The sequence below is a fragment of the Tinamus guttatus genome, unplaced genomic scaffold, assembly GCF_059628265.1.
Source record: "Tinamus guttatus ecotype Peru unplaced genomic scaffold, ASM5962826v1 Tinamus_guttatus_pri_ptg000453l, whole genome shotgun sequence".
In the NCBI taxonomy this organism is placed as follows: domain Eukaryota; kingdom Metazoa; phylum Chordata; class Aves; order Tinamiformes; family Tinamidae; genus Tinamus; species Tinamus guttatus.
The window spans coordinates 674-14,238 of NW_028288987.1; the positions used below are offsets into that span (position 1 = coordinate 674).

General features: G+C 66.8%; 1 protein-coding gene across 1 annotated transcript in view; it reads left to right on the forward strand.

Annotated features, from left to right (window-relative positions):
* The first annotated feature begins 1,375 nt into the window (after positions 1 to 1,375).
* The window catches only part of DHX16 (DEAH-box helicase 16), a 36,830-nt gene continuing 24,640 nt past the window's right edge, over positions 1,376 to 13,565 (forward strand). The window contains exons 1-8 of the mRNA XM_088532079.1: positions 1,376 to 1,396; positions 3,671 to 3,802; positions 5,915 to 5,971; positions 6,063 to 6,341; positions 7,163 to 7,357; positions 9,659 to 9,844; positions 10,927 to 11,037; positions 12,392 to 12,507. Coding sequence (XP_088388205.1) covers positions 1,376 to 1,396; positions 3,671 to 3,802; positions 5,915 to 5,971; positions 6,063 to 6,341; positions 7,163 to 7,357; positions 9,659 to 9,844; positions 10,927 to 11,037; positions 12,392 to 12,507 — 1,097 coding nt within the window. The remainder of the gene's footprint in view (positions 1,397 to 3,670; positions 3,803 to 5,914; positions 5,972 to 6,062; positions 6,342 to 7,162; positions 7,358 to 9,658; positions 9,845 to 10,926; positions 11,038 to 12,391; positions 12,508 to 13,565) is intronic.

The window sequence follows — 13,565 nt, forward strand, 5'->3', positions numbered from 1 at the left end:
CCAAACAGCAACAGCCAGAACAGCAACGGGAACCCCAACAACAACCAACCAGTGACAATGGGAACCCCAACAACAATCAAACAGCAACAGCTGGAACAGCAACGGGAACCCCAACAACCACCAAACATCGACAACCAAACAGCATCAGCCAGAACAGCAACGGGAACCCCAACAACCAACCGACAACAACTGGAACAGCAACAACTGAACAACAATGGGAATCTCAACAAGAACCAAACAGCAACAGTGAGAACAGCAACAGCTGGAACTTCAACAACCAACCAAAAACAACCAGAACAACAACAACCAAACAACAACAATGGGAACAACAAGCGGAACCCCCCAACACCCAAACAACGGCGGGAACCAGAACAACCACCAATCAGCAACCGGAACACCAGCTATTGGAACAACAACCGGAACAACAACCGGAACAACAACCGGAACAACAACAACCCCCCCCCCACCCCGGCGGGGCCGCTCGTGGATGATCCCCCCTTCCGACAGACTTGGGGGGAGGGGCCATTTTTTTGGGGGGGGGGCTGAGCTCTCCCCTCCCCCACCCCCGTTTTGTAGCTTTTTTTAGCAGCACTGAGGGGGGAGGGGAGGGGTTTTTTTCCCCCAAAACGGTTTTTTTAGCCCAAAAGAGGGATTTTTTTTTATTATTTTTTTTTAGCGGGGAGGGAGGGGGGGCGGGGCCGAAGCAGTATTAGCGGGAGGGGGCGGGGAAGGGGCGGGGCTTTGCTGCGGCCGCGGGAGAAGGGGCGGGGCCTCCCGGGGGCCTGCGCCGGTCGCCATGGAGACGCGGCTGGGGGCGGAGCGTCAATAAACAAACATGGCGGCGCCCACGGCGCGGACGAGTTGTGTATACCGCGGGGGGGGGGGGAAATGGCCGCCGTACCGTAACGCCGCGTGTAGCCGCGCAGAGGAAAAGGACGTGCTGGGCCCGGGGGGGGCTGCGGGCACCGGGAAAGGGGGGGGTGAAGGAGGAGGAGGGAGGGAGGAAACGGCGCCGTTAGCGCGGGGGGGCCGCACGGGGGGAGAGGGGGCGATTCGGCGCGCGCGGATACACGGGGGGTTACGGCGGACGCGGCGCGCGCGCGCAGTGCGCGGAGCGACGGCTGGGGGGGGGGGTGAGCACGGAGCGGCGCGCATGCGCGCCGCGCGGTAGTGCGCGCAGGAGCGGGACTGCGCATGCGCAGGGCGCAGGGGGCGGGCACGAAAGGGAGCTGCGCGTGCGCGCGGGAGGGGGGCTGCGCATGCGCAGGGTGCTACGGGAAGGCTCCGCGCATGCGCACCACGCGCCGTACGGCAGGCGCAGCGCGCGGGAAGGGGACCGCGCATGCGCAGGGCGCGCCGTACGGCAGGCGCGGCCATGGCGGCGCTGGAGCGCTGGGTGCGGGCCGAGCTGCGGGCGCTGCCGCCGGGCCCGGCGGGGCCCCCCGCGGCCGCGGGGCTCGTGGCGCTGGCGCGGGGCAGCCGCGGCCCCGCGGAGCTGCTCGAGCGGCTCCGCCGCGACGGGGCCGTCGGCGACGGCGACAGCGACGGGGGCGGCGCGAGGCGCTTCGCGAGGCGCCTCTGGGAGAAGGGCGGGGGGCCGCGGGGCGGGGCTTCTTGAAGGGGCGGGGCATGTTGTCAGGGGGCGGGCTTGTTAGGGGGTGGTGATGTGCGGGAATGGGCGGAGCTTCGTATCGGGGGCGGGGTTTCTTGTTGGGGCGGCGCTTTGCGGGAGGGGGCAGGGGCTCTTGATGGGGCGGGGCTGTGACGGAGGGGGAGGGGCTTCATTTTAGGGGCGGGGCTGTGCGTTGGGAGGGGCGGGGCTTCTTGTTAGGGGGCGGGGCTCGTCGGGAGGGGCGGGGTTCCTGTTGGAGGCGGGACTCCTTGCTGGGAGGGGTCATGGAAGGGGCGGGGCTGTGGGGAGGGGGCGGGGCTCCCTGGTGGGCAGGGAGTCCAAGGAGGGGGCGGGATATGAGGAGGGGGGGGAGCTCCCACGTTGGGGGGGCTCGGGAAGGGGGCGGGGCTTTGGGGAGGAGGGGGCGGGGCTCCCTGATGGAGGGGGTGGCCAGGGATGGGGCGGGGTCCCGCCAGGGGCGGGGCTTCCCGACAGGAAAGGGCGGCAGGGGCGGGGCCTCGCTGGTGGGGGGCGGAGCTACCATCATGCGGGACCTTACTGGGGGCGGGGCTTCCCGATAGGGAGGGGCCAAAAAGGGCGGGGCCTCGGGCAGAGCAAGGGGGTGTGGCCTGTTGGAGCCTCCCGGAAGGGGGCGGGTTCGGGGGAGGAGCCGAGGTGGGGAGGTCTCAAGGGGGGGCGGGGTCTTCCGGGAAAGGGGGCGGGTCCGGAGCGCAGGGGGCGGGTCCTGACGCGGCCCCGCCCCCAGGTGCAGCAGGAGGAGCCGGAGCAGCGGGGCCAGAAGAGGGCGGAGCCGGAGGAGGAGGGGGACGATGGCCCCGCCCCCGGGCCTAGCCCCGGCCCCGCCCCCTCGCCGCCCCCCCCTCGCCGGCCCCGGCACCTGCGGCCCCGACGGTCGGAGTCGCCGGAAGCGGAACCGGATCCGGAGCCGTCGGCCCCGGCAACGTGAGGGGGACCCCCCCTTGGGGACCCCCCCTTGGGGACACCCTTTTGGGGACACCCCCCCTTGGGGACACCCCCCCCTTATAAACATCCATTTGGGGACACCCCCCCTTGGGGACACCCCCCCCTTGGGGACACCCTCCTTTGGGGACACCCTTTTGGGGACATCCCTTGGGGACACCCCCCCCTTGGGGACACCCCCCCTTGGGGACCCCCCTTGGGGACACCCCCCCTTGGGGATACCCCCCCTTGGGGACACCCTCCTTTGGGGACACCCTCCTTTGGGGACACTCTTTTGGGGGACACCCCCCTTGGGGACACCCCCCCTTGGGGACACCCCTTGGGGACACCCCCCTTGAGGACACCCCCTTTGGGGACCCCCCCCTTGGGGACACCCTTTTGGGGACCCCCCTTGGGGACACCCCCCCCTTGGGGACACCCCCCCCTTGGGGACACCCTTTTGGGGACACCCCCCCTTGGGGACACCCCCCCCTTATAAACATCCATTTGGGGACACCCCCCCTTGGGGACACCCCCCCCTTGGGGACACCCTCCTTTGGGGACACCCTTTTGGGGACATCCCTTGGGGACACCCCCCCCTTGGGGATACCCCCCCTTGGGGACACCCTCTTTTGGGGACATCCCACCTTGGGGACACCCCGTTGGGGTCACCCCCCCCCCCCCTTGGGGACACCTCCCCCCGGGGACCCCCCCTTGGAGTCACCCCCTCCTTGGGGTCACCCCATTGGGGACAGGGACACCCCCCCCTTGGGGACACCCCCCCCCTTGGGGACACCCTCCTTTGGGGACACCCTTTTGGGGACACCCCCCCCTTGGGGACACCCCCCCATTCTGGGGTCCCCCCCATGGGCCTTTGGGCTCCTCCCCCTCCCTTGTCCCTCTGTCCCTCCCCTGACCCCCCCATTGTCCCCAACCTCCCCAGCCCCCCCCCTTGGCCTTGTCCCCCCCCGACCCCCTATTGTCCCCTTGTCCCCTCCCGTTCCCCGTCCCTGTCCCCCCCGTCCCCCCCGTTGTCCCCTCCCCCGTCCTTGTCCCCCCGTGACCCCCCTGTTGTCCTTGTCCCCCCCCCGTCCCCCCAGGCCCCCCCCGGATCCCGAGGCCGAGTGGGAGGCGTCGGAGCGGGAGCGACTCCGGGACCAGGAGGAGCGGGAGGCGTTCGCGGAGCGGCTGCGGAACCGGGACCGGGGCCAGCGGGGACAGCGGGGACAGGTGGGGACAATGAGGGGACAGCGGGGACAGTGGGGACAGCGGGGACAGGTGGGGACAATGAGGGGACAATGGGGACAGGTGGGGACAATGAGGGGACAATGAGGGGACACGTGGGGACAACGAGGGGACAGCGGGAGCGGGAGGCGTTCGCGGAGCGGCTGCGGAACCGGGACCGGGGCCAGCGGGGACAGTGCGGACAGGTGGGGACAACGAGGGGGCACGTGAGGACAACGGGGACAATGAGGGGCCAGCGGGGACAGGTGGGGACAATGAGGGAACAGCGGGGACAGGTGGGGACAATGAGGGGACAATGAGGGGACAATGAGGGGACAATGAGGGGACAGTGGGAACGGGGACAGCGGGGACAGGTGGGGACAATGAGGGGACAATGAGGGGACAGCGGGGACAGGTGGGGACAACGGGGACAATGAGGGGACAGTGGGGATAGGTGGGGACAATGAGAGGACAGTGGGAGCGGGGACAGCGGGGACAGGTGGGGACAGGTGGGGACAATGAGGGGACAGTGGGGATAGGTGGGGACAATGAGGGGACAACGAGGGGACAGCGGGGACAGGTGGGGACAGTGAGAGCACAATGAGGGGACAGCGGGGACAGGTGGGGACAATGAGGTGACAATGAGGGGACAGCGGGAGCGGGGACAGCGGGGACAGGTGGGGACAGGTGGGGACAATGAGGGGACAATGAGGAGACAATGAGGGGACACGGGGGGGAGGGACAATGAGGGAACAGCGGGAATGGGGACAGAGGGGGCAGGTGGGGACACGGGGGGACAATAAGGGGACAGGTGGGGACAGAGAAGGGACGGGGGGGACAATGAGGGGGCATGGGGGGGGATTTGGGGTCATTTGGGGGGATTTGGGCTCCCTGGGGTGTTTTGGGGCTCCCTGGGGGTGTTTTGGGGCTCCCTGGGGGTGTTTTGGGCGTTCCAGGTGTATTTTTGGGTTCCCTGGGGTGTTTTTGGGCAGCTCGGGGGTGTTTTGGGGTTCCCTGGGGGTATTTTGGGGTTCCCTGGGGTGTTTTGGGGCTCCCTGGGGGTGTTTTGGGCGTTCCAGGTGTATTTTTGGGTTCCCTGGGGTGTTTTTGGGCACCTCGGGGGTGTTTTGGGGTTCCCTGGGGGTATTTTTGGGTTCCCTGGGGTGTTTTGGGGCTCCCTGGGGGTGTTTTGGGCGTTCCAGGTGTATTTTTGGGTTCCCTGGGGTGTTTTTGGGCACCTCGGGGGTGTTTTGGGGTTCCCTGGGGGTATTTTTGGGTTCCCTGGGGTGTTTTGGGGCTCCCTGGGGGTGTTTTGGAGGTTTCAGGGGTGTTTTTGGGCTTCCTGGGGGTGTTTTTGGGCACCTCGGGGGTGTTTTGGGGTTCCCTGGGGGTATTTTTGGGTTCCCTGGGGTGTTTTGGGGCTCCCTGGGGGTGTTTTGGGGGTTCCAGGTGTATTTTTGGGCTCCCTGGGGTGTTTTTGGGCACCTCGGGGGTGTTTTGGGGTTCCCTGGGGGTGTTTTTGGGCTCCCTGGGGGTGTTTTGGGGCACCCTGGGGGTGTTTTGGGGTTCCCTGGGGGTATTTTTGGGTTCCCTGGGGTGTTTTTGGGCAGCTCGGGGGTGTTTTGGGGTTCCCTGGGTGTATTTTTGGGTTCCCTGGGGTGTTTTGGGGCTCCCTGGGGGTGTTTTGGGCGTTCCAGGTGTATTTTTGGGTTCCCTGGGGTGTTTTTGGGCACCTCGGGGGTGTTTTGGGGTTCCCTGGGGGTATTTTTGGGTTCCCTGGGGTGTTTTGGGGCTCCCTGGGGGTGTTTTTGGGCTCCCTGGGGGTGTTTTGGGGGTTCCAGGTGTATTTTTGGGCTCCCTGGGGTGTTTTGGGCACCTCGGGGGTGTTTTGGGGTTCCCTGGGGGTATTTTTGGGTTCCCTGGGGTGTTTTGGGGCTCCCTGGGGGTGTTTTGGGGGTTTCAGGGGTGTTTTTGGGCGCCCTGGGGGTGTTTTGGGCGTTCCAGGTGTATTTTTGGGTTCCCTGGGGTGTTTTTGGGCACCTCGGGGGTGTTTTGGGGCTCCCTGGGGGTGTTTTTGGGGGGTCTCCCCAGCCTCAACCCCCCTTTTTCCCCTCCCAGGCCTACGAGGAGGCCCAGAAGCGCCTCAAGGTGGCCGAGGAGGACCAGAAAGCCATGGTGAGCCCCCGGCAACACCCACCCCGCCACCAACAGGCGGCCCCGCAACAGGCGGCCGCTCCGCAACACCCCCATCCTCCCCCTCTCCGAGATCCCGGAGCTGCGGAAGAAATCCCGGCGGGAATACCTGGCCAAGCGGGAGCGGGACAAGCTGGAGGAGCTGGAGGCCGACATCGCGGACGAGGAGTTCCTGTTCGGCGGGGTGACGCTCACAGGCGCCGAGCGCCGCGAGCTGGCCTACAAGCGGCGCCTCCGCGACCTGGCGCGCGACTACAAGCGCGCGGGCGAGCGGGAGAAGCTGGAGCGCAACAGCCGCTACCGCATCCCCGAGGAGACGCGCGGCAAGGTGAGCGGTTGTTGCGGCGCGGCTGTGCGCGGGTGACACCCGGCGGCGGTTGTTGTCGCGGGCGCACGGCTACGAGCGGAAAAGCGGAGCGACACCCGGCGGTTGTCGTTGTGCGATGGCGCCCGGTGGTTGTTTTTGTGCGGCTGTGCGGAGACACGCGGCTACAGGCGCACACGGGAAGGTGGGGGTGACACCCGGTGGTGGTGGTTGTTGTGCGGCTGTGCGCGGGCGCAGATGACACCCGGCGGCGGTTGTTGCTATGCATGGGCACGGATAACACCTGGCGGTGGTGATGGTTGTTGTGCGGCTGTGCATAGACGCGGATAACACCTGGTGCTGGTTGTACTTATGGAAGCATATGGATAACACCCGGCGGCGGTTGTTGTTGTGCAAATAGCACCTGGCGGTGGTGGTGGTTGTTGTGTGGTTGTGCACGGACGTGAATAACACCCGGTGGTGGTTGTTGTGCGGCTGTGCGCGGGCACAGATGACACCCGGTGACAGTTGTAGCTGTGCACGGATACGGATAACACCCAGCAGCAGTTGTTGTTGTACAACTAACACTTGGTGGCGGTGGTTGTTGTGTGGTTGTGCACGGGCATGGATAACACCCGATGGCAGTGGTTGTTGTGTGACTGTGCGCGGATGCAGATGACACCTGGCTGCAGTTGTTGCTGTGCGCGAGCGCGGGTAACACCCGGTGGCGGTTGTTGCCGTGCGGCTGTGCGCAGCTAACACCCGGCGGCGGTTGTTGCGCGGGCCACCCCCGGCGGCTCCATGCGGCCGTTCCCGCGCTCACGCTGTTGCCGCTCCGCCTGTAGGGCATCCCGGAGGCGCGCGAGGAGGAGGAGGAGCGCGCGGCGCCGCGGGACGAGCAGCGGCGCTGGGAGGAAGAGCGGCTGGGGGCGGCCGCCCTGCGCTTCGGAGCCCGCGACGCCGTCAGCCGGCGGCCGCCTGACGCCTACGAGCTGCTGCTGGAGGAACAGGCGGCCGTGGAGTTCGTGAGCGCCGCGAGGCTGGAGGGCAGCGAGGAGCAGGAGGTGCGGGGACACCGGGGAAATGGGGGGGACACCGGGGGACACGGGGACACCGGGGGACATAGGGGACATGGGGACACCGGGGGACACCGGGGGACACGGGGGGACATAGGGGACACGGGGGCACACGGGTGACGTCAGGTGACGCTATCCCCGCTACAGGCGGCACCGGAGGTGTCACAGGCAGAGGCTGCCCAGCTCTCCGTGCAGGAGGGAACACAAATGGGACAGGGAAGGGCACAAAGGGTGACACCGGGTGACGCTGTTGCTATCACAGGCGGCACCGGCGGGGTCACAGGCTGAGGCTGCGTGTCACTCCATGCAGGAGGGGTCACAAGGGGGACACAAAAGGGACACGGGTGACACCGGGTGACGCCGGGTGACGCTGTTGCCGTCACAGGCAGCGCCGGCGGTGTCGCAGGCCGATGCCACACACCTCTCCATGCAGGGGGGGACACAAAGGGGGACACAAAGGGGGTCACAAACGGGACATGGGTGACTCCGGCTGACTCCGGGTGACACCGTTGCCGTCACAGGCGGCGCCGGCGGTGTCGCAGGCCGAGGCCGCAAGGGAGGGGACACAAAAGGGATACAAGGGGCACGTGGGTGATTCCGGATGACTCTGGGTGACTCCAGGTGACGCTGTCCCGCTACAGACGGTGCTGGCGGTGTCGCCGGCCGAGGCCGCGCGCTTGTCCGTGCAGGAGGGGACACAAAGGGGACACAAAGGGGGACACAAAGGGGACATGGGTGACACCGGGTGACTCTGGGTGACACCGGGTGACGCCGTCCCGCTACAGGCGGCGCCCGCAGTGTCGCCGACCGAGGGCGTGCGCCTGTCCGTGGAGGAAGGGACATAAAGGGGACACAAAGGGGGACACAAAGGGGATACAAGGGGGACACAAAGGTGACACCGGGTGATTCCGGGTGACACCAGGTGACGCTGTACACACTACAGGCAGCGCCGGCGGTGTCGCCAGCCGAGGCTGCGCGCCTGTCTGTGGAGGAGGGGACACAAAGGGGACACAAATGGGACATGGATGATTCCGGGTGACACCGGGTGACGCTGTTGCCGTCACAGGCGGCGCCGGCAGTGTCGCAGGCCGAGGCCATGCGCTTGTCTGTGCAGGAGGGGACACAAAGGGGACACAAAGGGGGACACAAAGGGGGACACAAATGGGGACGCAAAGGGGACACGGGTGACACCCGGTGACTCCGGGTGACGCTGTTGCCGTCACAGGCGGCGCCGGCAGTGTCGCCAGCCGAGGCCGTGCGCCTGTCCGTGGAGGAGGGGACGCAAAGGGGGACGCAAAGGGGGACCCAAAGGGGGACACAAATGGGGACACAAAGGGGGACACAAATGGGACACGGGTGACTCCGGGTGACGCTGTTGCCGTCACAGGCGGTGCCAACGGTGTCGCAGGCCGAGGCCGCACGGGACGGCACACAAAGGGGATACAAGGGGGTCATGGGTGACACCGGGTGACTCCGGGTGACTCCAGCTGACACCGTTGCCGCTACAGGCGGTGCCGGCGGTGTCCCCGGCCGAGGCCGCGCGCCTGTCCGTGGAGGAAGGGACACAAAGGGGACACAAATGGGACACGGGTGACACCCGGTGACTCCGGGTGACACCGTTGCTGTCACAGGCGGCGCCGGCGGTGTCGCCGGCCAAGGCCGCGTGCCTGTCCGTGGAGGAGGGAACACAAAGGGGACACAAAGGGACATGGGTGACTCTGGGTGACGCCGGGTGACACCGGGTGACGCTGTCCCCCTACAGGCGGCGCCGGCGGTGTCCCAGGCGGAGGCCGCGCGCCTGTCCGTGGAGGAGGGAACACAAAGGGGACACAAAGGGACATGGGTGACTCCGGGTGGCTCCGGGTGACACTGGGTGACGCTGTCCCGCTACAGGCGGGTGTCGCCGGCCGAGGCCGTGCGCCTGTCCGTGGAGGAGGGGACACAAAGGGGACACGAAGGGGGACACAAATGGGGACACAAATGGGACATGGATGATTCCGGGTGACTCCAGGTGATGCTGTTGCCGTCACAGGCGGCGCCAGCGGTGTCGCCGGCCGAGGCCGCGCGCCTGTCCGTGGAGGAGGGAACACAAATGGGACACGAAGGGGACACAAATGGGACATGGGTGACACCCGGTGACACCGGGTGACGCTGTTGCTGTCACAGGCGGCGCCGACGGTGTCGCCGGCCGATGCCACACGCCTGTCCATGGTGGAGGGGACACAAAGGGGGACCCAAATGGGACACGGGTGACTCCGGGTGACACCGGGTGACGCTGTCCCCCTACAGGCGGCGCCGGCGGTGTCCCAGGCGGAGGCCGCGCGCCTGTCCGTGGAGGCCGCCCGCCGCGCGCTGCCCGTGTGGCCCTTCCGCGCGGAGCTCCTGGCCGCCATCGCCCGGCACCAGGTCCTGGTCATCGAGGGCGAGACCGGCTCGGGGAAGACGACCCAGATCCCCCAGTACCTGCACGAGGAGGTGGCGCCGGGGGGCACCGGGGGGCAGCTGGGGGCACCGGGGGGCAGGATTGGGGGCAGGTTTGGGGATTAGGGGGCACCTGGGGCACTTGGGGGCACTTGGGGGCACTTGGGGGGCAGGTTTGGGGGCAGGTTTGGGGATTAGGGGGCACTTGGGGGGCAGCTGGGGGGCAGCTGGGGGCAGGTTTGGGGGTTGGGGGCACTTGGGGGGCACCTGGGGGCAATTGGGGGGCAGCTGGGGGGCAGGTTTGGGGGTTGGGAAGCACCTGGGGGCACTTGGGGGGCAGCTGGGGACACTTGGGGGGTAGGTTTGGGGGCAGGTTTGGGGATTAGGGGGCACTTGGGGGGCACTTGGGGGGCAGGTTTGGGGGCAGGTTTGGGGGCAGGTTTGGGGATTAGGGGGCACTTGGGGGGCAGCTGGGGGGCACTTGGGGGGCAGGTTTGGGGATTAGGGGGCAATTGGGGGGCAGTTGGGGGCAGTTGGGGGGCAAGTTTGGGGGTTGCGAGGCACCTGGGGGCACTTGGGGAGCATCTGGGGGCACTTGGAGGGCAGCTGGGGGGCAGGTTTGGGGGTTGGGGGCACTTGGGGGGCAGGTTTGGGGGTTGGGAAGCACCTGGGGGCACTTGGGGGGCAGCTGGGGAGCAGTTGGGGGGTAGGATTGGGGGCAGGTTTGGGGTTTAGGGGGCACCTGGGGGCAGTTAGGGGGCACTTGGGGGGCAGGTTTGGGGGTTAGGGGGTACTTGGGGGCACCTGGGGGCACTTGGGGGGCAGGTTTGGGATTGGGGGGTACCTGGGGGCACTTTGGGGGGCACCTGGGGGCAGTTGGAGGGCAGGTTTGGGATTAGGGGGCACCTGGGGGGCACTTGGGGGCACTTGGGGGGCAGGTTTGGGGGCAGGTTTGGGATTGGGGGGTACCTGGGGGCACTTGGGGGGCACCTGGGGGCATTTGGGGGCAGGTTTGGGGGTTAGGGGGCACCTGGGGGGCACTTGGGGGGCAGGTTTGGGGCTGGGGGCTCCCGGGGGGGCAGAGCCGCCCCCCGGCCCCGTTTCTGCCGTTTTTCACCCCGTTTTGGTGTCCCCAGGGCTACACGCGGGGGGGGCTCCGCATCGGGGTCACCCAGCCCCGACGAGTGGCCGCCATGAGCGTGGCCGCCCGCGTCGCCGTGGAGATGGGGACCAAGCTGGGCAACGAGGTGACACGGGGGGACGTTGGGGACGTTGGGGACATTGATGACATGGGGGACACGGGGGACATGGGGGTCATGGGGACATTGGGGACATCAGGGGCACGGGGGGACATGGGGGACATGGGGAACATGAGGACATGGGGACATGGGGGGACATGGGGACATGGGGACACATTGATGACATGGGGGACATGGGGGACATGGGGGACATGGGGACATTGGGGACATGGGGACATTGGGGACATGGGGGACATGGGGGACATGGGGGGACATTGATGACATGGAGGGCACGGGAGGACATGGGGGACATTGATGACACGGGGGACACGGGGGGACATGGGGACACGGGGGACATGGGAGACATTGGGGACATTGATGACATGGACACGGGGACATGGGACATGGGACATGGGACATTGGGGACATGAGGACATGGGGGGACATGGCGGGACATGGGGACATTGGAGACATGGGACATGGGGACATGGGACATGGGGACGTGAGGACATTGGAGACATGGGGGGACAGGGACATGGGGACATTGGGGACACGGGAGACATGGGGGACATGGGGAGATGAGGGGACATGGGGACATGAGAACATGGGGAACATGGGGACATTGGGCGACATGGGGACATTGGGGACATGGGGGACATGGAGGGGCATTGGGGACATGGGGGACATCAGAGGCACTGGGGACACTGGGGACCCCACACACAACCCCAGGATGGAGTTAAGGGTCCCTGGGGCCACCTCCTTGTCCCCAAGGCCACCTTGGGGCCACTGGGGCCAATGGGGACTCGTCCCCATTTTGGGGACCCCAAGGGACCCTGGTGACACCTGCCAGTCCCAGGGGACCATGGGGCGGTTGGAGACACCCCTGGGGACCTTGGGGACACATCCTTGTCCTAGGGAACCCTCTATGGGGTTAGGGGGCCTCAGGGCCACCTCCTTGTCCCCAAGGCCACTTCCTTGTCCCCAAGGCCACCTTGGGGTGGGGACATTGGTGACACCTCCCAGTTCCAGGGAACCATAGGGCGGTTCGAGACGCCCCTGGGGACCTTGGGGACATGTCCCTGTCCTAGGGGACCCTCCATGGGGTTAAGGGCTCCTAGGGCCACCTCCGTGTCTCCGAGGCCACCTCCTTGTCCCCGAGGCCACCTTGGGGACATTGGTGACACCTGCCAGTCCCAGGGAACCATGGGGCGGTTTGAGACACCCCTGGGGACCTTGGGGACACGTCCGTGTCCTAGGGGACCTTCTGTGGGGTTAAGGGCTCCTAGGGCCACCTCCTTGTCCCCAAGGCCACCTCCTGTCCCCATGGCCACCTTGGGGACGTTGGGGACATCGGTGTCCCCAGGTCGGCTACAGCATCCGCTTCGAGGACTGCACGTCGGAGCGGACGGTGCTCAAGTACATGACGGACGGGATGCTCCTGCGGGAATTCCTGACGGAGCCCGACCTGGCCTCCTACAGGTGACACGGGGACGTTGGGGACATCGGGGACATCGGGGGTGTTGGGGACATCAGGGACATTGGGGGCGTTGGGGACGTTGGGGACATTGGGGGCGTTGGGGGCGTTGGGGACATTGGGGATGCTCCTGCGGGAATTCCTGACGGAGCCCGACCTGGCCTCCTACAGGTGACACGGGGACGTTGGGGACATCGGGGACATTGGGGACATTGGGGACATCGGGGACATCGGGGGTCTTGGGGACATCAGGGACATTGGGGGCGTTGGGGACGTTGGGGACATTGGGGGCGTTGGGGGCGTTGGGGACATTGGGGATGCTCCTGCGGGAATTCCTCACGGAGCCCGACCTGGCCTCCTACAGGTGACACGGGGACATTGGGGACATCGGGGACATTGGGGACATTGGGGACATCGGGGACATCGGGGGTGTTGGGGACATTGGGGACATTGGGGATGCTCCTGCGGGAATTCCTCACAGAGCCCGACCTGGCCTCCTACAGGTGACACGGGGACGTTGGGGACATCGGGGACATCGGGGGTGTTGGGGACATCGGGGGCGTTGGGGACATGGGGGACATTGGGGATGTTGGGGATGTCGGTGACACTGGGGGCATTGGGGACATCAGGAGATGAGGAGGAGGGTTGGGGATGTGGGAGGGGGTGGGGGGCTCCTGTCCCCAGGGTGTCCCCAGGGTGTCTCCGTGTCCCCGCGGTGTCCCCATGATGTCCCCATCACATCCCCATGACGTCCCCATGGCGTTTCCGTGTCCCCGTGATGTCCCCATGGTGTCTCTGTGCTCTCCCCATGACGCCCCCATGATGTCCCCCTGGTAGCTGTGTCGTGTCCCCATGGTGTCTCCATGATGTCCCTGTGCTGTCCCCATGATGTCCCCGCGGTGTCATCATGGTGGACGAGGCCCACGAGCGCACCCTGCACACCGACGTGTCCCCACGGTGTCCCCATGGTGTCCCCATGGCCATTCCCATGATATCTCCATGGTGTCCCCATGATGTCATGATGTTCTCATGATGTCTCCATGTTCTCCTGATGTTCTCCTGA